The sequence below is a fragment of the Octopus sinensis genome, linkage group LG20 (assembly GCF_006345805.1).
Source record: "Octopus sinensis linkage group LG20, ASM634580v1, whole genome shotgun sequence".
In the NCBI taxonomy this organism is placed as follows: Eukaryota; Metazoa; Mollusca; class Cephalopoda; order Octopoda; family Octopodidae; genus Octopus; species Octopus sinensis.
The window spans coordinates 28,208,925-28,236,769 of NC_043016.1; the positions used below are offsets into that span (position 1 = coordinate 28,208,925).

Below are 27,845 nucleotides of genomic sequence, written 5' to 3' on the forward strand. Positions count from 1 at the left end.
TGTATGTATGTATGTATATGTACAAATCTAAGTTTGATTGTTTCTCTTTCCCTTTTTAAATTAGAATAGATTTTGACCGGCCATTTGCTTGGTAGCAAGGTTGTGAGGGAAAGCATCTTGTTTTTTACATTATCCTTTAAATCATAGGAAGGTCTTGCAGATTTTTATAGTCTCATATATTGTAATCATTTGTAGTTTAGAAACTTGTTCTCTACCCATGTTCAGCAATACTTTGCTCCAGAAATAAGTATGGAGCTGAAAGTAGAAAATGCACGTTGAATCAGAATTATGATGATGATAATGACACAAGTCTAATTAATAAAACATCATCATGTAATGCCTGCTTTCCATGCTGGCATGGGTTGGACAGTTTAACAGAAACCAACAAGCCAAAGGACAAACCAAGTCCTACTTTCTGCTTTGGTGTGGTTTCCACAACTGGATAACCTTCCTAATGGCTACCACTTTGCAGAGTGTACTGGATGCTTTTCATGTGGTACCAACTGCAGTGAGGTCACCAAGAAACTTGCAAAACTAAACCCTGTTGTCTGAAGAGCTAGTGGTATTGAGGGAGGTGGCTAACCCAGGAGAGGAGTGAGAGAGAAGATGGTGAAAATGGGTTGGGGTATACCATCAAGTTACAAGGGAGTGTATATAAGTAAAGTGGTACAGAGGATTGGATAGGGTGAATGGGCAGATAAGCTCACATGCACTGGAAATAAAAGGGAGGAAAATGCAGTGAGTGAATACAGGGAGAAGGAGGAGGTGTGAGGAACATGTTGAAGGATAGATTGTGTGAAAATTGCAAGAGTGGGAGATAAAGGAGAGGTGAATGAAGTGAGTGACACACAGATGGAGGAGAGATTTTTCAAGGACAGAGGCATAAACAACATGCCTTTAGGATGTCCAGATTACTTAGGTGGACAGGTCTTCTCAAGTTTTGCTAATTGCTTAACATCTGAAGGTCATTTTGCACCACTTTACTCTACGTCCTCTTTTCCACAGATTCACCTCACACCTTCCAGACAGAATCTGTCTCTCCCTCTTTCTCTCTCTCTCACTTAGATAGAGAGAAAGAGAGAGAGATGAATATCATGTGGTGAGGATCATTGATATCCTTCATTTTTGCCTCTGCAGAATTAAATATTAGAAATGTTATAACACTGTGGATGTAACACGATGATGATGACTATTCTCTGTTGAATCTACACCATTTTTAATGTTATACTATTCCATTTGTTTTATTAAATATATAACTAATAATGATTTATTTTTCTTTCCTTGACAGTATTATTACTTTATTGGGTATTTCATCGTGTGGTTAATGGTTAATTTAGTCCAAATTGTGAAAAATCAACCAAGACTTGGTCACTATGAATTTCAAAACTTATCGACACAGTTGATAAGAATTGAATTCTTTGTTACGTTTCTGTCAGGGCTGGCATATATGGCTTTTCCACATTTTTTGACTACCTTGTTTGTAAGTTTTCTCTTTTAATCTTTCTAATTTTCACCAGCTGACATTGGCAACATGTCTAATGTTGGATCTGTTAACTGTATGAATAATAAAACTGCTGCTGTTAATAAATATTTATCTTGCTCCCAATTTGTCAGCATAATTAGGTATGGTCCGTTTCTCTGACCTGAGCTGGGTTACACAATCTGTAAGAGATGAAAGTAGGGAATCACTGATTGCTGATTTTAAACTTTTCTAAAACAGACAGTACCATCTGTCATTGTGTTAATTTTTTTATCCTCCTCTTGTACAAAATAATGACAGTTTAGACTTACCGTAAAACATTATTAGCAAAATATGGTTCAAATACCTCCTTATTGAAAAGAAAGGTATACAAAAGGGAACAGTGACAACCTAAACATATGGATAGGAGCACTAGAGGGAAAGCATATTGATGGCACAGTTGATTGATATGTGGTTTACTGGATTGTTGCCAGTTAAGCGTGTTAGTCATGGATATGCTACAGTTAACTATACCTTACTGTGCTACCTACATACAAAGGTAGCAGGGTTTGGGAGAACAGAAGGTAAGGTCTTGTTGCCCTTTCATGATTTAAATCTGGTAACTACTGAGAATTTGAACAGACAAAAGGGAGCTTCTCTTTGGTTTCTAATCAGCTAGAAATAACAGCAAGGAGTGGGAATGTGTGTATGAGATAAAGACTAGATGGTGGTGGCAAGAATGTCTTTGAATAAAGCTGACTTTGAGCCAAACAAAATAATGCTTTTTAGCCCTAGATTATTGCTAAGGAGTTGAACTATCCTGAGGGATGTTCCAGTTTTGACCATCCCATCTTGATGTCAGTCCTATCGCCTTTGCCCTTCCATATTTTAAGATAGTAAAGTGGAGTTGAAGGGTGATTTGGCTGTTATTTCTCGCAGTTATTTAATTTGAGCTATTGTATAGAACAGGCATGCTCAACCTCTTTTTGTTAGGCATGCCAATCACAATGCCCTTGGGTTCCAGTTTTCCCTTGCCTGTTAGTAGAGATCCTTCTGTCTCCCCTCATTTTATATGGCTTCTTTCATTTGTCTTTTATTACTTCCCATGTCACCATGTCATTGATGGAGTGGAAGAATTCCCTCACCAGCAATAAATCTGTGTCATTTTTATGGCTTCATCTCAGTTTTTTTTGTTTGGTACCAATTTCTTTGAGCACTGGATGGATAGAAGAAGCACATTGCTGGTCAAATTGTTATCAAGTCTGAGAAAATGCTTAGTGCCCATTTCTTCTTGCTTTACTGGGGTTGACTTTGCCATTCATCCTTTTGGAGTTAAGATATGTACTAGTTAAGCACCATCCCCTAGACTTTAGCAGCTTGTGCCAAAATTAGGAAGAATTAATATTATTATACAATAAGAAAAACCTATTTGAGGTTGTTCATAATTTTTGGTCACAAAAACCTAATTAAACTGCTTTTTTTTTTAACCCGTTAATAATTAAAGTCTCTTAATTATCAACAAGCAATTTAACATTTTAGTGATGATTACTTTATATTGATTGTATGTGTTTTGTGTATTTAAGTATGTATGTTATATTTAATGAACTAACTGCTATAAACAATATTAAATGTTTTATGTCATGCAAACAAGTTCTCTGCTTGACAACTTTCTACACAATTGAGAGAAAATATTTTCTAAAACTTTTTTTCTTCTTTTCTCTAATTTTCCCATAAAGTATAATTGTTATCCCAAGTTTTAAGTAGTGGTGTACATTAGCATAGCTAGAGTGTGTGCCATCTGGAACGGCCCTTCCGTTTGCCGACCCCTGGACCTCACAAAAGACGTATTGCATACAGCAGACCCGAAAGTAATGCCCCTTTAAAAGTGCTGCTTGGAGCAGACCACCCCTACTGCCCACCCCACTAGCTACACTAGTGGTGATGTATGTAATAAATTATTGTACTTTATGGTAATTATGTACTAATTGTATCTCAGTGATAATTGTTAGTTATAATGTATGTAATAAGTTCTTGCTGGAGAGGAAAAGCTCATTGAATCAACAGGAATGTGCCAGGGACTGTAGATAATCTGCAGCTGCCTGGTCAGTTTCACATGTCATATGCCAAGATGCAGGGCAACAAAGCTTGTTTTGCACTATCAAAATTAATTGCTGTTTTGGGGAGTCCATCAATCATGTTGACAGGAAAGGACAGGCATTTTACCTTTTCCTTCTGTCTTTGTAAGATATAGCATGATGAGGGGTAACTGAAAGAACTGAAGATAGGGACTCTTTGTCTTCCAGTTTTCAGCAGAGAAGGGAGTGGGAGGTGTTGTTACAATAACTTGTTTAGAAAGGTGGGTGTTAGTGGCTAAGAAGGCCTAAACAAAAGGGCTTACTCTTCAGAAGCACTTTTAGGTCAGAAAATAACATACTAAAATAAGGTACTTGCCTTTGGTGGTTAGGCTAACCTAGCATCTGTGTGTTTGGATATAACAGTCTCCACTATTATATTTTCTTTGTATTGGCCTCGTTTTGATCCCTTCAGTATATTAAACAAGTAATTCCCACTACTGTTGTTATTTTCTTTCCATTTCTTCAGTCTCCAAAACCTGATCTAATCCATGTATATATAACTCAACTTGTGGGTGGATCGACACTTGGTGGTATTTGGTTATCTTGGTACTCTACGAGTTTTTACCTAGAAAGAGATATAAAATCAGTTTTACTCTCTCGTGTTTACGTAAGTATTGTTTTTTGATTTTTTTTTTTCCTTCTATTAAATGTGTATGTTTTACAAGTCAAATGTATCTAAATTTCTGATTTATTACTACCAATTATTGTATTTCATGGTGTGAATATTTCTAAAAGAGGCTGTTCTCTTTTATTTAGCCTTGCTATAATTAAATTGATGTTTGGTAGACAGGTACATGCTATTTGTTAATTAGTCTACCAGTTTATGCTAGTGGACATGCTAAAACAGCTTTGCTTGATTGAACAAATGATCAAAAAGTTTGTCAGCCAATTTAATATAGTTTCTGAATTGCAAGCTTGGTTCTTCATGATAGTTACACTATAGAAATAAGGGTAGTTGAACTTTTAGTCCTGCTTATAGCTGAATTGTATTGATGAGTATATAGCTTAATGAAACTATTAAGTCCTTCTTGTTTACTGCAAGGCCAGTAATAACTTGTTGATCTAATGAAAAGCAGCTGTAATCATTTTGACCATGTGGTTATATATTGTAAGCTTTCCAGAGTATTTTACGGTTATATCAAGTGACTAATATCAACATTCTCTATTAGTGTATAGAATAAATTGAAAATGCACAACATACAGTGTTATACAGAATATTCCACAAATCAGTGTGCATTTTTCTTTTTCCTTGCATTTTAATTAATCAAACAGATTTATCTAATATTCTTAGATTTACATGGTGCTGTAGGTCATGCAGGCTTTTATGCTTTCCAATTCTGTATTTCATATTGTGAGATATTTTTCAGCCAGATTTTTATGTCTGGTTACTTTTCCTCAGATTGGAGCACATGCACACCAAGTAATATAGTTTGTCATTGACAGTAAAGTTCTAGGCCTTTTCAGTTCATGGCACTTTTGGCTTTCATAAAAGAAACAAAACTGTTATGGAATACATCAATGAACATTGGAGGAACTGTTATTTGGTTGGCCATTTTTCATAACTGGCTTTAGTTGGCCAAATTTGCCATTCAACCTCTTAATATATAAATGTCTACAATACTCTTTAATTAGTTCCTGTTTATACAGTTTAAATGTATTTTTCTCACTCAAATTGTCAACTGTTGCAATAAGCTGTATTGTTTTTTGATTCTGTTCTCCATTTCAATGTTGTTTGCCAAAGTTTATCTGCGTTTTTTTTTTCTGTCTCTCTCAGACAACAATCATAATTTTTGCTGTGATAACCCAAAGCCACTTCATGCTAGGATATCCTAAACTGGAGAATATGTGGTTGTTCTTCACTTGGTTCCTTCCATTTGTACTTGCAATTGTTGGTCTCATTATGATAAATGCACGACGAAGATACCCAATAAAGAAAAAGGCAACATAAATACTTTGCAAAAGACTTCATTTGCAACTCCTATGCAAATAAATGGTAACGTGTTTGGCTGAAGCAAATATATTTTTTCATAATTTCTTTATAAATGTTTATTTTTGAAATGATTTTTCTCCTGGCACATTTTTTGAAGTAGAATTAACTAGCTATGAAGAACATGACATAATTTTAGATGGTAGTTATTTTCATTTGAGTCTAGATTTACTGTTTGTTTTTACTGATAAAGATAATTAATATTCCAAATATTATGGAATTTTTAATCACCTCACAGGTGACTTTTCTATGAATCAAACAGTTTAGGCAATACTATATAATCTTCACATCATTTTTCCTCTAAAGTCTAATTGATATATTTCAATATAATAATCATTGCTCTTAGGAATAGTTGTAATTATATATATTTCTTTAATCCTGTTTATGTAACTATAATTAAATCTACAATAGTTTAATGGCTTCACAGCAATTAAGTAAACAACTGATATCCGTCCCCTCACCCCCATCGCCTATTTCCAGTTTTAATAAATTGGGACTGGTGTGTCAACTCATTTCAAAAAAATTATTTTTTTTTATTTTCAAGGTCTATTAGAGATCATTAATATTTTACAAATGTTGCAGGGGAGAATAATTCTTTGGTAAAAAAAATAAGAGACGCTTCTTTTCTGGGGTTTTTTTTTTTTTTTTTGAGAAACTGCAGGAGCTATTTGGAGGTCACTTTTCCTTTCTAACTTGCATTTTTGCTGTCTTACCTCTTTCCTCAATTCTGCTATCAAACACTACCTACTGGGATCATGCTGCTTATTGTTTATTTTTTTCCTTTGTTTCACAAATTTGTCTTATCAATTAAATGATGGCACTTACCTACCAGATACACTCACCTTTTAGAATACTATCCAAGACAGTGTCAATATCTGAGGTGAATTACTCGAAGCAAATTCAATCTTTGAGTTCTTCCAAAAGCCCACAATGTTTGGATTCATACATGCTTGTGATTTGATCAAATTGAGCAGACATGCCCTAGTCACTGTAGCTTTATTCCTGCTTCAGGAGTTCTTCTACCTAAGCCCCCATGTAATATTAGATGTTTTCATTTTGATTTGAATATTCATGTCATGTTTGCTGTTAAAGACTTTGCCAGGGTTGTTGCATCATCTAGTTACACATTCCTGCCATGCAGTGTCCAATCTCTTAAAGCACAAATTCTGGTTCAACTGCTTCTTCATGTGTTGTGCCCCCACTTGGTAGATAATTCCACCTCACCTAGGTCTGCTTTAGGTATTCTCTCTGATATGCGTTAGTAGCTTGTCTCAGTTTTTTTTGGAGTGCTACCCCTAACACTATTAAATGCTGCCTTTGTAATTTGTGGTCTATTCATCACGGATGCCCATGGATGTTCCCCCACTAGTAATGGTCACAACATTACACATGAAATAAATAAGAGAAATACTTTGTCCCATGCAGAAAGTGCAGCAGCTACTCGGTTCACTTTCCCTTTCCTATTCTTTTTTTATTCTTTATTCAAAGCTTTGAATTTACAGACTAAATTTCATTGTTTTGCTGTTACCTTTGATGAATAATTAAGAAAAAGTGGTGTGTGTTGCTGGTTTTAGAATTAATGGAGCTACTTTACATGTCTACTACGACAGTTACTCGTAGGATTTCCCATTTGGAAACACAAGTTTCCTAAATATTAAGTCTGCTTATTATTTTTGTTTTGCTTTTCGTGTTTTTGTTTTTATTCTTTTGCACCAAAGGTATGATGGCATGACCAATATTCCACTGAAATGATGGGTCACACTATCCTTATTATGTTGGTCAACATTCTAAGAGATGACACTATATCAACATCTGAGATCACTTATGGCAAATTCAGTCTGAGTTCTTCACAAACCCCTCAGAATATTCAGATCATCCACTCTTGTTGTGCATTGATGAAGTTCAGCAGAGATGTCCTTCTTACTGTGACTTCTTTCCTATCTGTCTAGGCCCCTAATTAGTATTAGATGCCTTTCATTCTGATTTTCTATAACAAATCTTCATAGCATGTTTCCTATAAAATACTCTGCTACTGTCATAGCATTATCTGCTTATACCCTCCTGTTTTGCAGTGTCCAATCTAGTAAATCAAATTCCTTCTCCATGTGTGTGCCCCATTTTGCAGATTATCCCACCTCTCCTTAGACTATGTCTTGGTATTCTTTCTTTCTGTGTTATTATCATTGGTTTACTGACATAGCACTTTTTGGTGCTATCCTTAAGAATGTTACATACTGCTCCTTCCAATCTGTTTACTCAATTTTCATGGATAGCAATGGATCTCCTGCCACTGCCAATAACATTCCTCTTCTGTTGAGCCACAAGGCCTGGGCAGGTTTATACGAGGGATCAGCTGTTTCCCATGCAGTTTGATCCCCCCTCTCCACGCAGCTGGTGGCTCCAAGGGAACGATGGGTCGATACAGTTTGGTACCAGATGCGTCACAAGAGTTGTCGGTGATGACGTGTTGTGTCAGGCCGCCTTAGGAACTCCAGTTCCGGATTTTCTGTTGGGGTTTACTCCCTTAGCCTTCCCCAGGAGGGGGTCTTGATATCCAAAATATACATAAAATATATGATGTGAAGTATATAAAAATTTATATAATGAGCAAGCTATAAATATATATAATATATAAAAATTAGCGAGAAAAAAAGCAGATATACAGTAAATATATAATTACACATTTATTGGATAGCTGTTGACTCTCAAGAGTTCCTCTGTCCTTTGGCGGGTTTTGTTTTTCATCCCGCAGGGTGTCCAATAAACACCCTCCTCACCAAGCAAGCTTGGTGGGGTTGCCAGTTTAGTCACCAACAGCCCGACCATGCAACAGGTTGTACTGGGTTACATGTTACCAGTAGCACTCAAAAGTGACCTGCCAACAACATTACACATGAAATAAATATCAGAGATACTTTGCTGAATGCAGAAAGTGCAGGAGCAACTTGGGATCACTTTTCCTCTCTTACTCTCTTTACTCTTTTACTCTTTTACTTGTTTCAATCATTTGACTGCGGCCATGCTGGAGCACCGCCTTTAGTCGAGCAAATCGACCCCGGAACTTATTCTTTGTAAGCCCAGTACTTATTCTATCGGTCTCTTTTGCCGAACCGCTAAGTGACGGGGATGTAAACACACCAGCATTGGTTGTCAAGCAATGCTCGGGGGACAAACACAGACACAGAAACACACACACACACACATATATATATACATATATACGACAGGCTTCTTTCAGTTTCCGTCTACCAAATCCACTCACAAGGCTTTGGTTGGCCCGGGGCTATAGCAGAAGACACTTGCCCAAGATGCCACACAGTGGGACTGAACCCGAAACCATGTGGTTGGTTAGTAAGCTACTTACCACACAGCCACTCCTGTATGTTTTCTTTTAAGATTTTCAATTTACAGACTAAATTTAATTGTATTGCTGTTACCTTTGATGAATAATTAAGGAAAGGTGTTTGTGTTTGCAGGTTTTAGAACTGATAAAACTAATCTAGATTTCCATTGGAACACTTAGTTGTAGGATTTCCCATTCGGAGTTAGAATCTGAGGAAGATGGATGTGATCCTTTTAAAATCAACAGAATGAAGTGCCAGTCATGTACTATGAGCAGCCATAGTAACACACCTTCTCTATAAGGTCTGTTGTTGCTTATTGTTTTTCTTTGGTTTCTTCTGTTACACAACTGAAAGTATGGATGTTACTGTCTTTATACTGTTATGAAGAATGTTTCCTTGGATAATATCAGCATCTGAGATCAATTAATCGTGGCAAATTCAGTCTGTGAGTTCTTTTGAAAGTGGTCCAATGGAAATCTAGACTAAGTATATCAACAAAATGAAGTGCCAGTCATGTACTGGGGTGAACCATAGCAACACACCTTCTCTAAATATGAGGTCTGTTGTTGCTCATTGTTTTTGTTTTGTTCCTTCTGTTACACCACTTAAAACATAGGTCTTACTGTTTTGATGCTGTCATGATGAATGTTTCTTTGGATAATATCGATATCTTAGACCAATTGCTTGTAGAAAATTCAGTTTGTGAGTTCTTCTGAAAGCCCTCACAATGTTCAAATTTATCCACACTTGTGCTTTGATCAAGGTGAGCAGAGATGCCCCAGACACTGGCTTTGTTCCTGCCTCAGGTACTCATCTGACCAAGACCGTAAGTCCAATCTTGTAAAGCGAAAATTCTGGTCCAGCCACTTCTCCATGTGTGGTGCCTCGTGACAAAGTATATCATCATTCCTTGGTCTGCTCTAGTGTATTCTCTCTGATATTGTGTTAGAAGCATGACACAGTGCTGTCCCTAACTTTATTAAATACAGTCTTTGTAATTTGTGGTCCATTATTCACGGTTGCCCATGGATCTTCCCCCACTAGCAATAGTCACATACACATGAAATAAATATGAGAAATACTTTGAGTAGCTGCTGCACTTTCTGCATGAGACAGAGTTCACTTTTCTTTTCTTGGCCATTCTTTTTCTTTAAATGCTTTGAATTTACAGACTAAATTTGATTATTATGCTGTTAACTTTGATGAATAATTAGGAAAAGGTGTGTGTTTGCTGGTTTTAGAATTGATAAAACTAGTCTTTTAGAGCTGTTAGTTGTAGGATTTCCCATTTGTAGTTTGAGTTCCAATATGGAACATGAACTGGGGTTAGCCATAGGAACATAGCTCTCTTAACCCTTTAGTGTTGAGATTAATCTGTTAAATGTAATACTTTTTTCACTCAAATTATTTTCAATTAATCATACATTATCTTACAGCTTTGAAGTTTCAATGGTGTGATAGTTTATTCTTAGAATGTCAATGTAGGTTAGGTGTGAGGGGTTAGATATGGCCAGTTTGAATGTAAACATGTAGGATATTTGGGCCGGATATAGCCAGCTTAAACACCAAAGGGTTAAATAGCCACTTTCTTCTTCCTCTTGATGTCACTTCAAAATCTGAAATCTGCATTCACTTGCTCCACTACTCGCATATGAATCTTTTAAATGGTTTATTGATTGAAATATGTGAAAGAATGCTGTAAAAGAGGTAGATGTGATATCATTTCTAAAATGTGTCAGTGGTAATGCCCTTGATGTTACTGAGGATGATTTATTGTTTGAAGAAGATACTGATGACCCAGATCCTATTGCAGAGAATTCCAGTGATGATGAGAGTAGGAGTAGTATAGACAGCAACACTGAGAATGAGTAACTTTGAAGAAATGTATGATGAAACATACTAAAATAGGATTTCCCATTTGCAGGTTGAGTACTGTCTATTTGCTAATTTCAGCAAGAACCTTAACATTGCCTCTCAACTTGCATCAACTTAACCTCAACATGCTGGGGCTTCCAGTCAAAACATAGCACAGGGTGCAAAAAGTTGTTCCACACTGCTTGCAGAATGGGTCTTCCTCTTTGCTGCATATTTTAAGGTTATTTGTAGTTGGTATGATGCCAGTGATGGCAAACAGGAGAAAATTTTGGTCTTTGATAAGTGCTCCAAATTTCTTTACAGGACATGAGGCATTCAAGTGCCTGGTCTCACTGTATCCATTGCTCCTGTTAGCAAAGCCCTACTACTTTCATACAGTGATCCTCCAGGTTATGGCTAGTTATATAGGGAACACAATAGGTGATGTCTACTTTCCCCTTAAATGCTGTAGGGATTATTACTTGTTATATAAGGAACATGTTAACTTCTGTTAACAGTGTTTTATGAATGTGGTAGAAGAAACAAAGGTGATAATTCAGACCAGCATTTTTTTTTAACTACTGATACATTGTTTATATTTAATTATATTTTGATTATTAGTGAATTTTAATGTTAAACTACTTATATTCCTCAGCAATGTCTAGTCAGTTTCAGAAAAAATACCTAATTGTGTCCTTTGATAATAACAATTTAACAATTCAAACATTCAATTGTAGCTTTAGATATACTTAAGCCATTGTCTGAACATATTAAAAAGAGTAGAGATGTATTTCTGGAAATCTTTTACTGGTTTCCATCACTAGACCTTGGCTATGCTGGGGCAGCACTTTCCAGAGAATTTCTTTCTCTCTCTCTCAATTTGGCTGAAATTAGAATTTGAATGGGCTTTACCAGGTAAACGTACCCAAGATACACTGTATAGCTTAGTTATCTGTTATCTGTACTTCACCAGTACCCAGGAGAAATATGTGCCTGTTAATGATGTTATAAATCCATGAGAGTGGTGCCCACTTCTCTAGTGCAGTACCAGTACTCAGAAGAATGTATATAATGTTGTATATAAATATATACTTATGTAAAAATATATATTTTCTTTCTAATAAACTATTTTTTCAACTTGTGTTGATTTTCTTTTCTTCTTTTCTTTTTTTTTTTTTTTTTCAATATACAACTTTATTTCAGTAAAGCAGAATATTCATTTTCATCATAAAACATCAGGCATGTAAATTACTATTTCTCATCCTTGCTGGCATGGATTGGGCAGATTGCCCCAATCTAGTAACACAGTAACTCAGAATAAGGATCAACTCAAATAAAAACAGAAGTTTACATTTCTCAATTTTAGTTTGGTAGGAAGGGCAGGGTGTACTGAGTGCAACAAGGCGAAAGATACTTCTTGACCACTACAATTTAGAGTGTATTCGATGCATTTTATCATGGCACCAGTGGTAGAGAAATTGTCTTGTGCTCTGCTAGATTAAAGATCCTTTACTATGCTCTGGTGTATTGGTTTACTTCAAGGCACTGATATCAATATAGTGAATACAAAAAGAGAGAGAGAGAGAGCAATGATAGAACAATGGAGTTGGGGTGGTGGTGAAGAGAGGAAGTATATGATGATTGAGAGTAATTGAAGTGAACAATTTATAGTGTCTATCTCCCTCCTCTCTCTCTATACATGTGTGTGTGTGTATCATTCATTCAACATCCCTTTTTTCCATGCTGACATATTTCTGCAAGACACCTGTTCCTGTACTTCTATCATACTTTCATATTCCTCAACACTCTAACCTACTCAGTTGAGGGGTATTGTCTTGTAAATACTTGGTGACCTCACCAATGCTGGTGGCACAAAAAATGCACCCAGTACATTCTGGGAAATTATTGTCATCAGCTACAGAAACTATACTAAAGCAGAGATTAGCACATCACTTTGGTTTGTCATTTCATGTTGAACCATCCAACCCATGACAGCAGATATATATATATTTATATACACACACACACACATATACACTCACACACAGTCCACTGTTCTGTTAAGATATGATCAATAAAAAGAACTCCATCCAGTGAAAAATACCATTTAATGTTCAGTATAAAGATATGAGCTATTGAGTTTCTTACTGTGAAGACAAGTGTCTAGGCTGGATTTTATAACATACATTGTTTCTCCAAGCAATCTATAGGCTCTGAGCACATGGCCTATTCTATTTGGAACTAAGGATGTTGATGCAAAAAGTAGAGGGGTAAATAAAAATGGAAAAAGAAAATTTGAGTTAGGTTTCCTTTTGACCATAAAACCATAATTAAACTAATTATAGAATAATTCTTAAACTTAAAAAGAACGTGCAATCTTTCAGCTACACATGAATTGCATTTCTTAGATCCATTAACATATGGCATGGATTTCTCTACAATTCTCCATTTGATTGTATGTGGTGTTCAGTTGGTCTTCAAACCCCATACATCGCTAGCCAATTTAGTGGCTTTACTTTTGCCAATGTGTCAGAAAGAAGATAGGTGGTTTTCATAAAATCTCTTGAAATCACCTTTTCCTGAACCAATGTAATTTTTCTTTCCAGTTAGATTATCTTGAAGTATTGCTGTGACTTCTGCCTCATAGAGAAGTGTTTATCATACATGCCTAGTCAAGTGGGTAAGATTCAGGGCCTCGCACATTCTTTTTAAATTAAAGAATTCCACCACACCACTTAATTCCAGTTCTGGAATTTTCAGCAAATGCAAGTATATGGATAAATTTCTTTTGGCGTACTGGTGGACCCCATCCTCTCTACATTTTTTATTCACCCTCCCACTTTTCGCATCAACCTTGTTTGTGTAATTTCTCATGTACCAGTGTCCTGATTTCCAAATAGAACAGACTATGTGCTCAGAACTTGAAGGTTGCTTGGAGAAACAATGAGTGTTGCTGAAAAGTTCTAGCCCAACCTTCCAAGTTCTTTTACAAGGCTTAGAAAAACTGAAGGACTTCAGCAATAAGTGTGTGAATCTGAGAAGGGTATATGTTGAATAAAATCATAATTAACTGATCTTCCAGTATTTTATTTTACCCAAAGCCAGGAACTTTTCAGCCTCCCTCCTTATATCTAATATATATATTTCTTTACTGCCCACAAGGGGCTAAACATAGAGGGGACAATCAAGGACAGACAAAGGGAGTAAGTCGATTACATCGACCCCAGTGCGAAACTGGTACTTTATTTATCGACCCCCGGAAGGATGAAAGGTAAAGTCGACCTCGGCGGAATTTGAACTCAGAGCATAACGACAGACAAAATACTGCTAAGCACTTCGCCTGGCGCACTAACGTTTCTGCCAGCTTGCCGCCTTAGCCATGCAAAAGTTTGTGTCAGTGTGTCACACTTTGGCCCCTCTCTCACTATTCATTGACACTCTGACTATTGCTCATGTTGGGGTGAGAATAATAGTAGGCATAGAGACAGTGAGGGTGGTGGTGAAGACAGAGAGAGAGAAAAAAAAAGGAGAGGAAATGAAAGAGAGACAAAGAAATTTAGGGAGAGTTGGTGTTTTTATTAAAAGTAATAGTGCTGATGGTGGCAGTGGGACTAATATGAGAGACAAAGAGGGGTTATGTAAGAGAAAGAGGGACTGACCATTGAAGTAAGATGCTGAAGTAACATACTGAAGGAACACACACTTTGTGATGGTAATGGGGTGATAGCAATAGTATGAGCTGTAGTTGTGATGGAGGCAGTGGTGGTAGCTGAGGCAGTGAGGGATGAAGTGAGAGTAAGCAATGTGAAAGACAGTGGTGATGGTGATGAAGGCAGCAACGTCAGAGGTATTGATGGTGGTGATGTTAGAAGTCTGAATGGTGTGTGTATGGCAGATGTGATGATGGTGGTACTGTCGTTTATCATGCAGCTTTGCAATAAGTTCAAAGTCAACAAGTTATATCATTGTTTTGATCAAAATTGTTCATTGCTTGAAAAATATTGAAGTTTAATAAAATTTAATATGTACTCAATGCATGAAGTGTCATTGTTGGTGGGCCCAAGGCCTAATGAAGAGCCCTTCACAGGAACTAGCTTAAAATCTGCCCAATTCTAGTCTTCTCCAAGTAAGTTTTTATTTCAATAATTATGACCCGCACTCTTAACTCTTTACTTGACCTTTCCTCCCTGCCTGTCTGTCTTCCTCTCTACCTGTCTCTCTCTTTCTTATTTTTCACCCTTTCTGGTTTCTTTTCCTCTCTCTCACTCCTCCTCCTCTCTCTCTGGCTGCTGACCGGAGGACTGCTAACTTTCTTTCTGCCCGCTGCTTTCAACAAGTCAGCATCGGTTTTTTTCTCTCTTCTGCAAGCCAATCTTCGGAATGCGTTCTAACGAATTTTTCCACCGTCTAGGCTTAAAAAACAGAAGAAAAAAAAAGCCCTTATTGTTGGTTTCCTTGTCCTGTTTTTATTCTTTATTTGTACTGTTTTTTTCTTCATTTGTATTGCTTTTACGTCCTGTTCTTGTCGCTTTTTTTACCCCTCTGCAAAAGAATTTTATTTAATTCATTTTGCAGGAAGGACTGCTTCGGCCGGATTGTGTTCTGCCCTTACCTTCGAAACACGCATTGAGTCGAAACAGGGGCAGCTGATGAAGGGGAATATTCCTTGTATTGTTTGTATTGTACTCTGTTTTTTCGTTGTTAAAAAAAAACTGTTTTTTTTGTTTTTGATTTTATGTTTTCGTTTCTCGTGGTTCTACGTTTATTTGTGGTGTCCTGTACTCATATATGCATGTATATATGCATATAGATGTAGGTATGTACATATATGTATGTATGTATGCATATGTTTTATTTATTAACTTGTTATTATATATATATATATATATATATGCTAGCTTAACACTACTACATTAACACATTATGAACAATAAGAAATTTAGGAAAGGTACAGTTGAACTATTTGAAAAAAAAACAGGAGGCCTGAAGACATATTAAAAATAGAACAGTTGGAAGTTCCCTACTTGACAACTTGCTGAAGCTACAAGAAAGATCTGTGGTTAGAGCAAGTTGGAACTAGACCTGTTGGTGGAACATTACTATAGATTGAGCCATAAAAGCTAAGAGACAGTCTTGAAAAGGATAGACTAGAAGAAAGTGGGCAGCAGAGAACTATACCAAGTAGCTAGAAAAGAAGTTAGACACCAGATGTACTTAGCAAAAAGGAGAAATAGAAAGCAACAGATTTGAAAATATTCTGAGTAAGTCTAGATGTTGTAGTCTAGAAGTGTGTGCAGAATTTTAAGGATACTCTTGTTCTTGGGGACATTGAATAAAAAGAAGCATAACTGTTATTATAAAAAGCTGTTAAACAAGGAAATTGTATGAAAAGCAGAGGGTTTTCCATCTTTGTTTCAAGGTAAGAAAAGAGAGAAGACCCTCATTCTTCCCATGGTGGACTCAACAGGGGACCAAGCATTCATGTTGGCAACAGTATGATAAACATTTAATGAGGGATGAATATGAAAACTAGCAGAAGAAATTGAAGGAAAATGTTGAAAAGAGTGAAGAAAAAGTTACCAATATAGAAGGTGGGAAGAAGCAATGGGAAATATGACAATTTAATTGTATGTTAGTATGTTATAAGTGATGTCTTAATCAACAGAGAATATATTTGTGAATGAGGTGAGGAAAAAAAGTATAAATCAAATAAATCTTTCCCTGTAAATCCACCCAAATCCATTCCCTTGGCTGTGGTTTCACTAGATAGGGACATTTGGAATTTTGCTGATTCATTTATTATTTTTGTTCACCCTTTTCAAGCCTAGCCAGGCTCATGGGCCTGGTTTCCTGGTTTCTGTGGCGTATGTCTTCCCCCCAGCTGGATGGGACGCTAGTCCATCGCAGCATTACTCAAGAAACAGGAAGAGAGAATGAGAGAAAGTTGTGACGAAAGAGTACATTAGGGGTCGCCACCACCTCCTGGAGCTTTTAGGTGTTTTTGCTCAATAAACACACACAACGCCCGGTCTGGGAATCGAAACAGCGAGTCCACTGCCCTAACCACTGGGCCATTGCACCTCCACTGATTCATTTATGTCATTAATTAGATAATGAGGTATTTGGTTGCTGTGTATTTATTCACTGTGGAATAGTGTCAGAGGAGAGGCTCCGTAGTAACACAGCGATTCAAAACATGATGTGATCAAAAATGATTACATTGCTTTTTAAGTTGTAATTCAATTTACTTACACATGTACATTGCTGTTGCACAACCATCCAATAGCTTTCACATTATCTGTATATAGTCATAGACCAGCGATTCAGTTTGTTTTTGGTTTGAACCAAATCCAAGGTGCTGGTAAGTTACAATATTGGCTAAATACCAGTATCCATCACTCTTGATTCCATCCAAGGTGACTTGTCTTGCCTAATCTATGACTTTCAGTTGTTTTAACACTTAGTGTTATTAGGGAGCCTCTCCCTAGACATTTTCTCTCTGTGAATTCAGTAACCAAAACACATGTATTGTGTATGTACATTGGTAATTTTTTTCCTTCCTCTTCCCTTCCTTGGAACTTTTCTTTTTCTATGTTTCTGACAAAGAGCTCCACTCGAAACGTTAAATTCTCCTTCTTTCCTTTCTTGAGCGTCCAATAACACTATACTTGTTTCACGTCCTCGTGTTGTGTTTTCTCTTTGTTTTCATGTTTGGATTAACTATATATATATATTTACACACACACACACACAATGCATGTATTTTGGTTATTCACTATATATACACATACACACACAGGTATATAACAGATTCATGACCAAGGATTGAAATGTAAGTCTTTACATTCATTTCTTTTGTTCTTTAATTATGCCCTTAGAATCGTTTTGTTTAATCTGCAAGATAAGTTTAGCAAAAATATGAATTTTAATAAGTAGGAAAGAACACAGGACTCCAGTTTCTTGAGGGAAACTAGCCTTGCTTGATATGCAGGAAAGGTGAAGGTATAAACTTCACACACTGTACCTGATGTATGCTACGAGCATGCAAGACATGTAGTGGAATCACAGGCAGTCTATCGAATAATATAAGCTTTGTTGTATGCATAAGATCCACTATGAACAAACAAGAAATAGTTTTTCTAACATGCTTAGATGGCTCACTGGAAGCAGTTTGATAAGTTTTGTTATTTAGGTCTCACAATTAACAGGGAAGGTATTTGTTCAGAAAATATAACAGCCAACTTAACAGGTTGGATCTATGCCAGCTTCATCCCCTTCTCACTTTTCATTTCCCTTTTTCCCTTCCCCTTTAAATGCGAGACCTTTATACACATGTTACTTCATCACCCTTACCATTTTGTTCTCTTTCTCATCAACTTGTTACATATCCTTTCTTTTTCCCAGCCTATCCCTTCCACACATGTCTCTCCTATATTTTCTACTCTGTTGCTCTCTCACAACTATAAATCAGTTCCTCTTATCATATTTCACTTTGTCAGTGAAACTTGGCAGGGATACAAATCATTGATTGATACGATTTCTTTATTAGGCATAAAGCCCCAAGGACAGACAAGACCACAGTGGACTCAAAAACATAAACGAATGTAAATGTGATGAAATTATATAAAAAATGAAAAATGAAAATGGTCGCATGGGCCCCACTCCCATGTGGTACCATTTGAACCGTTATATACATTATTTACAATTGTTCTATTTTTCACTATTTTTTAAAAATAACATAAAACACTTTACTCTTTCTTTTTCCTCTCAATTTAACATATTTTCTTTATAATAGTACTTCATCAATGGTTCAATTTCTATTAAATCCACGGATCTTTTCAGTTTGAACGGCAGTTTTTAACATAATTTCTAGGTAACTAAAAAATTTTAAACTTCATGTCCTGCGCCGTGAGGATGAAAGACTTGAGGTATTTCGTGTTGCAAGACAGTGTGTGAGAGAGAATCGTGATGTGGTAGGAGAGAAATGTGTTCGCATGGAGGATGGTTCACTTGCGCTAAATGAGGATGCAAAGAGAGAAGCTTGGAGACGCCACTATGAAAGGTTACTGAATGAGGAAAATGAATGGGATAAAGAGAGTCTGCCGAATGTTGACCCTACAGAGGGACCAGCTATCCGAGTTGATAGTTCCGTGGTAGCTAAGGCAATTAGAAGCATGAAGACAGGGAAGCCCCAGGCCCATCAGGAATTACTGCAGAGATGCTCAAAATATCTGGCAGTGTCGGCTATAACCTAGTCACCCGTATAGTCAACCAGGTGATACACGAAGGAGTCATACCCAATGACTGGTGCAGCAGCATACTAGTCAACTGCTACAAAGGTAAAGGTGATGCCCTAGATACAAATAATTACAGAGGTATCAAGCTGTTGGATCAAGTAATGAAGGTTACGGAGAGGGTCATAGCCCAACTAATTAGAGAGAGAGTTAGTTTAGATGAGATGCAGTTTGGGTTCGTGCCAGGGAAAAGTACCACTGATGCTATATTCCTGGTAAGGCAGCTGCAGGAGAAATACCTAGCCAAAGATAAGCCCCTGTACCTTGCTTTCGTTGACATGGAGAAAGCTTTTGATAGGGTCCCCCGATCCCTTATCTGGTGGTCAATGAGGAAACTAGGGATAGATGAATGGCTGGTGAGGACTGTGCAAGCCATGTACAGAGATGCCGTAAGTAAGGTTAGGGTTGGCAACATGTACACAGAAGAATTCAAAGTAGAGGTTGGGGTCCACCAGGGTTCAGTACTCAGCCCCCTCCTATTTATCATAGTACTCCAGGCAATTACGGAGGAATTCAAGACAGGCTGTCCCTGGGAGCTCCTCTACGCTGACGACCTTGCTCTTATTGCTGAGTCACTATCAGAACTGGAGGAGAAGTTCCAGGTGTGGAAGGAGGGTTTAGAATCAAGGGGCCTTAGAGTCAACCTAGCTAAAACCAAAGTACTAATAAGTAGAAAGGTAGACAATCCACAAATATCTTCAGGAAGATGGCCCTGCTCGATCTGTAGAAAAGGTGTAGGTAGAAACTCTATAAGATGTACCCAGTGTAAGCTATGGACACATAAGAGGTGCAGCAATGTCAAAGGTAGGCTAACTGGGAAGATAGTTTTTGTATGTGGCAGATGCTCGGGAGCATTAACCTCCGAAAATCTGCAGAAAACAACTTCCGTCACTTTCCAGGGGGAAAAACTAGAAGTAGTTGATAGCTTCCGTTATCTAGGTGACCAAGTCAGTAGTGGGGGTGGGTGCGCTGAAAGTGTAACTGCTAGAATAAGAATAGCCTGGGCAAAGTTTAGGGAGCTCTTACCTCTGCTGGTGACTAAAGGCCTCTTGCTCAGAGTAAAAGGCAGACTGTATGATGCGTGTGTACGAACAGCCATGCTACATGGCAGCGAAACATGGGCCGTGACTGCTGAGGACATGCGTAAGCTCGTGAGGAATGAAGCCAGTATGCTCCGATGGATGTGTAATGTCAGTGTACATACTCGACAGAGCGTTAGCACCTTGAGAGAAATGTTGTACCTAAGTAGCATCAGTTGTGGTGTGCAAGAGAGACGATTGCGCTGGTATGGTCATGTGGCGAGAATGGATGAAGATAGGTGTGTGAGAAAGTGCCAATCCCTAGCAGTTGAGGGAACCCGTGGGAGAGGTAGACCCAGGAAAACCTGGGACGAGGTGGTGAAGCACGACCTTCGAACTTTAGGCCTCACTGAGGAAATGACCAGAGACCGAGACCTTTGGAAATATTCTGTACGTGAGAAGACCAGGCAGGACAAGTGAACCCAGCCCACTTATGAATGCCTTTCCTCCCTTGGACACAAAGACCGGCTGAAGCAAGCGAAGTCGATATAGAACCTCATCCGACGACAGACACCCATGCCAACCCCCCATGCTTGCGAAGACATGTTGGGGCAAGCGAAATCGAAATCGAAACCGAATTGAACCAGCCAGAATCCCTGGCCTGGTGGTACGTAAAAAGCACTATCCGACTCGTGGCCGTGGCACGTAAAATACTCCAATGCGACCGTACGACAGGCACCCATGCCAACCTCCTTTGCTTGTGAAGACATGTTGGGGCAAGCGAAATCGAAATCGAATTGAACCAGCCAGGATCCCTGGTCTGGTGGTACGTAAAAAGCGCTATCCAACTCGTGGCCGATGCCAGCACCGCCTCGACTGGCTTCCGTGCCGGTGGCACATAAAATACACCAATCTGACCGTGGCCGTTGCCAGCCCCGCCTGGCACCTGTGCAGGTGGCACGTAAAAAGCACCCACTACACTCACGGAGTGGTTGGCGTTAGGAAGGGCATCCAGCTGTAGAAACATTGCCAAATTAGACTGGAGCCTGGTGCAGCCTTCTGGCTTCCCAGAACCCCGGTCGAACCGTCCAACCCATGCTAGCATGGAGAACGGACGTTAAACGACGATGATGATGATGATGATATACTGGTAGAATGTGTTTATAAAACATCTTTTCTCTTGGCTTTATTGAGAAAATTCTATAGTTTGTAAGATATTTGTTGTTGTTTTTTCTTCAATTTCAACCAATCACTGACGTCTATTGAGGAAAAAACATTCTGTGCCGTATGAATATGTCCCTCGTTTAAGAAACAGATTGGGTTTATTTACATTTGTGAAGAAAAAAGATACCCTTCCTCCCACCCCTAACCCTAAAACAGATTGAAATGCAATAGATCGATACTAGGGTCATAATTATGGGTGACAATTTCATATGACACCGCTAGAAAAAACTGCCGTTCAAACTGAAAAGATCCAAATCCACAACCGGCAACAATTCTTTGAATTCCACCCTTACTCCTAGTGGGTCAATACTATCCCCACACATTTCTTCCAGTTTCTTGTAATTTTCCTTTCCGATCACTATCGTCTTCATATCCTCTGCATATATGTATGATGGTACTTTCACTGTTACTATTTGATTAAACTTGACTTTATACACTGATAAAAAGTGTGAGCTGGTGTCAGCATTTATCTGATGATGTCATCAATTTTATCCAAGTTTCTTCTGTTTTGCAAAACTAATGAAAAATTGCTTCCATGGTAACCATGCAACTCAAAATACATACATTACATTGGTAATCTTGTTTCAGTTACAAAGGCAGTATGTATCACCAAATTTTGTAATGAGAAAAATTGAAGAAATATCATTGCTTTATATTGCCTGTTCAACTCCTGCAGTCTCTATTGCAACAGGGAAAATTATTTTCAGAATTAGTTATGGAGAGATTTTGAGGAAAAGTCACAAAATTTCAGAGAAAAATCTGCTTATTTTCAAAAGTTATGCAAAAAGAAATCATGAAGTAGATGGAAAAATAGTTTGGTTTCATACACAGAAGAGAGATTATGGATGCAACTACAGGAGAAATACTTGGCTAAGAAGAAACCACTATTACTGGCATTTGTTAACTTAGAGAAAGCATTCGAATTGAAAGCTGCTCTAATGCAGTGAACATTATCAGTCACACGTACATATATGTGTTTTGTTTATAAAATAATTTACTGTAAGACAGTGTCCTAGGAAAGCTCCCTACATGACATTAAGTATTAAAGAAAACTGACTGTCTAAGAGAAGCAAGACAACTCGTCTAAGGTGATCGAGAATAATAGATAATAGTTTGCTATTGTTTCAGCTCCTTGAAATGAATTGAATCACCAGGCTGGTACATATATGCAAATAGGGTGAAGTGTATTTGCTGATGTGCTGCAGCATAACACATCATCATCATAATTGTTTAACATCTGCTTTCCATGCTGACATGGGTTGAACAATTTCATTGAGGAACGGCAGGCCAGTAGGCTGCACCAGGCTACAATCTGATCTGGCAAGGTTTCTACAGCTGGATATTGTTCCTAATGCCAACCACTCTGAGAGTGTAGCATGTGCTTTTTACATGCCACCGGCACAGGAGCCAGTCAGGTAGTACTGGCATTGACCACATTCGAATGGTGCAATGGTGCTTTTTATGTGCCACTGGCATGGGGAGCCAGTCAGGCAGCACTAGCATGGGTTCCAGTCAGGTGGCACTGGCCAAAACTACGATTTTGATTTCACTTGACTCAACAGGTCTTCTCAAGCACATCATATTGCCCAATGATTCAAGGGTACTTTTAAATGGGCTGGTTATGCAACACTGGCATCAGCCATAGCTGCAATCTCGCTTAACTTTCTGGGTTTTCTCAAGCACAGCATATCGCCAAAGGTCTCAGTCACTTGTCATTGCTTATGTGAGGCCCAACATTTGAAGGTCATGTTTCACTACCTCATCCCATGTCTTCTTGGGTCTACCACTTCCACTGTTAGGGTGTGACACTTCACACAGCTGTCCTCACCCACATGCAACACATGATCATACCAGTATAATCATCTCTCTTGCATACATTTGATGCTTCTTATGCCTAACTTTTCTCTCTGTTGTGTATGCACACTGACATGACACATCCAGCGGATCATACTAGCTTCATTTCTTTCAAGCCTATGCATATATTCAGCAGTCATGGCTCAATTTTTACTGCTGTGTAGCAAGGCAGTTCGCACATTAAAAGCAGCTCTAACAATACACAATATCATGTGGTATGTTTTATCAGATCTGCTTTTAATTCAAAATTTAATTTAGTTCCACATGTGCTATGCACATCAGCAAATAAAGCTCTTAGTGCATGTCATTTAAGTGCATCTGCTACTTACAAAACTAGATTTCTCTATTAGCTGGTCTATGATCCCACAACACTCATTGTGCATCAATACGTTTTATGGAGTACAACAATGGGTTTCTAATCACTACTTTTCAACACATTGAGCATGATCTTTTCCCTGATGGTAGCAGGATTATGTCTTGTTTTAAGGCGGCAAGCTGGCAGAATTGTTAGCACAGTGGGTGAAATGCTTAGCGGTATTTCGTCTGCCGTTACGTTCTGAGTTCAAATTCCGCCGAGGTTGACTTTGCCTTTCATCCTTTTGGGGTCGATAAATTAAGTACCAGTTACACACTGAGGTCGATGTAATTGACTTAATCCATTTGTCTGTCCCCTCTGTGTTTAGCCCCTTGTGGGTAGTAAAGAAGTAGTTATTTCATCTGCTGCTACGTTCTGAGTTCAAATTCCACCAAGGTAGACTTTGCCTTTCACCCTTTCAGGGTCGATTAAATAAGTACCAGTTACGCACTGGGCTCAGTATAATCAACTTAATCCGTTTGTCCCCTCTGTATGTAGCCCCTTGTGGGCAGTAAAGAAATAAGATGTCTTGTTTCCTACTAACAATAGTTCATTAAAAAGTAGTCGATAGCTTAACTAGTAAACAATTGGTTGTGGTTCTGTAAGTAATGTAGCGTGAGTAAGAACAGGTTGCAGGAAGTTCAGAGAGCTACTACTACTACTGACAACAAAACCCTTTTTTTTTTTTACAGTGAAGGGCAGACTGAGTCATGCTTGTGTTACAATTGTCATCCTGCATTAAAGCAAGCATGGGCCTTGAATGCAGAAGTTTTGAGAAAACTGTGGGGAAAAATGAAGGAAACAATGAAAGTTTGCATGAACGAGACTGTACACATATGTGGAGAAAAACTTAGGCATAAGAAGAATCAGATGTAATGTGCAAGAAGACTTCATGCAACATGTACAGATAAGGACAGCTGCATAAAGTGCTGATCACCATATTTAAATAGAGTTTTGCAATAGAGGAAGACATGGAATCAAGTGTGAAGGCTGATCTCTGGACCCTGAACATCACAGAGATGACAAAAGAACTGCTGGTAATATATGGTTCTTTAGAAATCTATCCACCTGAATGACACTAAGATTCTGGAAGCACTAGCCTGGGGTAGTCTTCAACCTGTCCAGCTCCTGTCAAACTGTCTAACCCATGCCTGCATGGAAGGTGGATGTTAAACGATGATGATGATGATGATGATAACATCACATCTACCCAACCCAGTTTCCTTCTTAGGACTTTCTTACCATCTATCATTTCTCTAAACTGCAGTATTCTGCTGTCGTAATTGTACTGAACAGCCGTACTTCACTGATACCACCTATTCCTCTTACAACCTAGAACCATTTCATTTATTAACCATCCTTTTTTAATGCTGTTCTCTCCCGTCACTTTCTACATTAAATGTCTTCAACCACACATCATCTCTTTCTCTCATCTCCTGTCCCTCTCAGTGGTATTATCATTACTATTCTACTATTTCTTACTCTGCCTTCTACTGTCAGTTAGTTCCTACTCTCCACTCCTTATCCCCACTATTCACATCTACCTTGCAACTTTACCCAATTTCTAGATTTTTCACTCTTCTCTATATATCATCCCTAAACGTGTGTTCATTATTATATTCACTCCTCACCCATCTAGGCAAAAGAGACCAACAGAATAAGTACTAGTCTTCAAAACCCAAAGGAATGAACTTTTCAACAAAGATCCTTCAAGGTGTTGCTTCAGCATGACCACAGTCCAATGACTAAAACAAGACAAAGGAGAAATCTTTTTTTTTCCTTTTTGCTTGAAAGAATAAAAAACAAAAACCTTCATAGAAAAATTCATAAATTTTATTAAAAATTTTTTTTCTCGTCTGAAAATGTTTTTAAGAATGAAATAATTTGAGCAAGGTGGTCATTAATATCGAGTCATTTAAAAAATGTTTAATTCCAAATGATATGTATGCATATAATAAAGACATTGTTAATTATTTTAATGACAACTACCTTCTAAAATCTTAAGCAACAATACTATGAAAACTTAATAATACAATATATTCCTTCTTTTAGGAAATAATAAATTGTATTGCACAATACAAATAAGATTTTTTTTTCAAACAATTGCTGTTAGAACAGCAGAAATATTGGGTTAATTATCCTAACAGAGTGGAAAAATTTGTCAACAAACAGCCATTGGACTCAAACCCACATCCCTCACAACTCTGGCTGAGTGCTTTACCATTACGTTAAACTGCCCACTAACAAATTTCTGCTGTTCTAATGGCAATTATGTGTTTGGAAAAATATCATTTTATTTGCATCAATACAATACACATTTTGATGCTTAAAAAAACACACAAAAAACATGTTAGTTTGTTTATATTTATATACATGTAAATCAATTGTATATTGCACCAATGAAAAATTAAACCTTCACCATCATATGCAAGTTATGAGTGACAATACACAATGCCCAGCTGATAAAAGACAATCCCCCCTCCGCCTCTCTCTATTCTATCTTGTTTGATCTACATAGGTACACTGTATTCATTCCACTCTGCAATTTTTGCTTCAGTTCATTTTCTTGTGACTTCACCTTAGCGCCTTGTCAGGGATTGGACTCAGAACCTCTAGGTGACTACATTGCATTAACCAACATCTTTACCCACTATGCTATGTCCGTAGGCAGTGACACAGTGAATTTTTAAGGCTTATACACTTAATGCCCGTGTAATCTAATGGTATTACTTTTGTGGCAGTCTGCCCTTTTCTTCCTTAATTATTTGTTCCCATATTGTATTTAACTCTGCACTTGACCTGCCTAACCCTTTCGTTACCAACCCGACTGAAACTGCCTATGGCTCTGTAGTACAAAGGTCTTGTTTTCATAAGTTTTGAATTAAAATCTTTCACCAAACCTTAATCACAATTTATGTTCCTAACACTGGTTGAATGATAACTAAGTTATTTCACTAAATTCTTTGTTATATTTAAAGTAATTGAAAGAAACACAGAGCATCTCAAAATAAATACAGTAATGAAAGGGTTAAGCAAGTAGCACACATAGGAAAACTGCCTAAGTTTTCTAATTTTCCAGTGGTGCTCTCTATCTGATATTCTGACCTCATTCCATAGTGGCTGGTGGCCTTCATTTTCCCAAATGTAATTGGCTATACCTGACTTATCAATATCCCTCCATGTCATGGTTTTCTGATGTTCCCCTACTCATACTTCAAGGGGGTAGCATGTCTCTCCTTTGTAAACCTTACCACAGCTGCACACAGTTTTTGGTTATATTCTCTTGTATGAGGGCCTTCACTTGGAAGAGATATCTGCTAAGTGTTGAATTACTTCTCAATACCATCCTGATGTCATATGGACCACAGATCTTTTGTCTTTTCTGAGGCCACTGACATAGGGTAGTCATACCATGGCACTGTTTTCTTGGATTTCATCTTCTTCCCTCCTCCTAGCTAGGGTAGATAGTATGCTTGCTGGGCAGTTGCTACATTGTAGTGTTTCTCAGTTTGATCATTTCTTAGTAGTATATGCCAGGATTGTTACTTATAGTTTTTGCTCGATGTCGTAGGTAATGAGCAATCCCTCTCTTGACACTGTACTAGCTTAAAAGCCACACTGTGTGCAGACTTTTAAGCTACCTCCTGTCTAATTAGACCTGTGGCCTAAAATTAATGAGAGCTAAATAGCATGACTATATGCCCTGGTGGTGTTTGATCAGAGGTTAAAAGATGGATGAGAATTAATTCTGTAATGCAATCATTCTATTGTTCCAGTTCCAAGTTGAATTCCAACTGTTGGCCAATTTGCCCTAAAGTTATTATCTCAACATAAGCGAATGTCATTTACCTCCCCCTTGATTTCTGATAAACGCCAACCAAGATGGCATGACTCAGCCAAGCTTTACCTGCTAGAAGTAGCAACCCAAATGCTTCTAAATCAGATCCCAATGCTGAATGTTTAAGAACCAAATGAAGGGCAGATTTTCAATCCTGGGATTATTCTGGTACCAAAAAGGTATATGTTTATGTAGAGGAAATGTGGACTGAGATACAGAGATCCTGAACAAACAGAATTTCGTGTTTATTAATATAGACGGATGATGAGAATTGAAGTTGGGGTACTCTTCTGTGAATGTTGGTTTTGAATATAGTGAGTGGAATGAGAACAGTGTACCTCCATGTATCAAAGGGTTAGGTTTGAAATTCTGATACAACTGAGTTTGACACAAGACACTAGTAGAAGGCTGCAGGGTAGAACAGTCAAAACATAGTGAAAGCAACAATCAAGATGAGGACATCAGTTTGATTAATGTAAATA

General features: G+C 37.8%; 1 protein-coding gene and 1 long non-coding RNA gene across 2 annotated transcripts; both read left to right on the plus strand.

Annotated features, from left to right (window-relative positions):
• The first annotated feature begins 1,356 nt into the window (after nt 1–1,356).
• LOC115222697 lies at nt 1,357–5,575 on the plus strand. The gene is made up of 3 exons (XM_029793022.2): nt 1,357–1,480; nt 4,061–4,201; nt 5,369–5,575. Exons 1-3 carry the CDS (start codon nt 1,448–1,450, stop codon nt 5,540–5,542), a joined length of 348 nt encoding a protein of 115 aa, XP_029648882.1. The 5' UTR covers nt 1,357–1,447; the 3' UTR covers nt 5,543–5,575.
• A 67-nt stretch (nt 5,576–5,642) lies between these two features.
• Nucleotides 5,643–27,440, plus strand: LOC118767334. Its single transcript, XR_005003252.1, has 3 exons — nt 5,643–6,125; nt 9,625–9,631; nt 27,427–27,440. It is a non-coding gene; the product is annotated as an uncharacterized LOC118767334 (long non-coding RNA).
• The last annotated feature ends 405 nt before the right edge of the window (nt 27,441–27,845 follow it).

Coding starts and splice junctions, on each gene's coding strand:
- LOC115222697 (XM_029793022.2), top strand. CDS start 1,448: ATGGCTTTTCCACATTTTTTGACTACCTTGTTT. Junction 1,481..4,060: donor ATTTTTTGACTACCTTGTTT/GTAAGTTTTCTC, acceptor CCATTTCTTCAG/TCTCCAAAACCTGATCTAAT. Junction 4,202..5,368: donor TTTTACTCTCTCGTGTTTAC/GTAAGTATTGTT, acceptor TGTCTCTCTCAG/ACAACAATCATAATTTTTGC.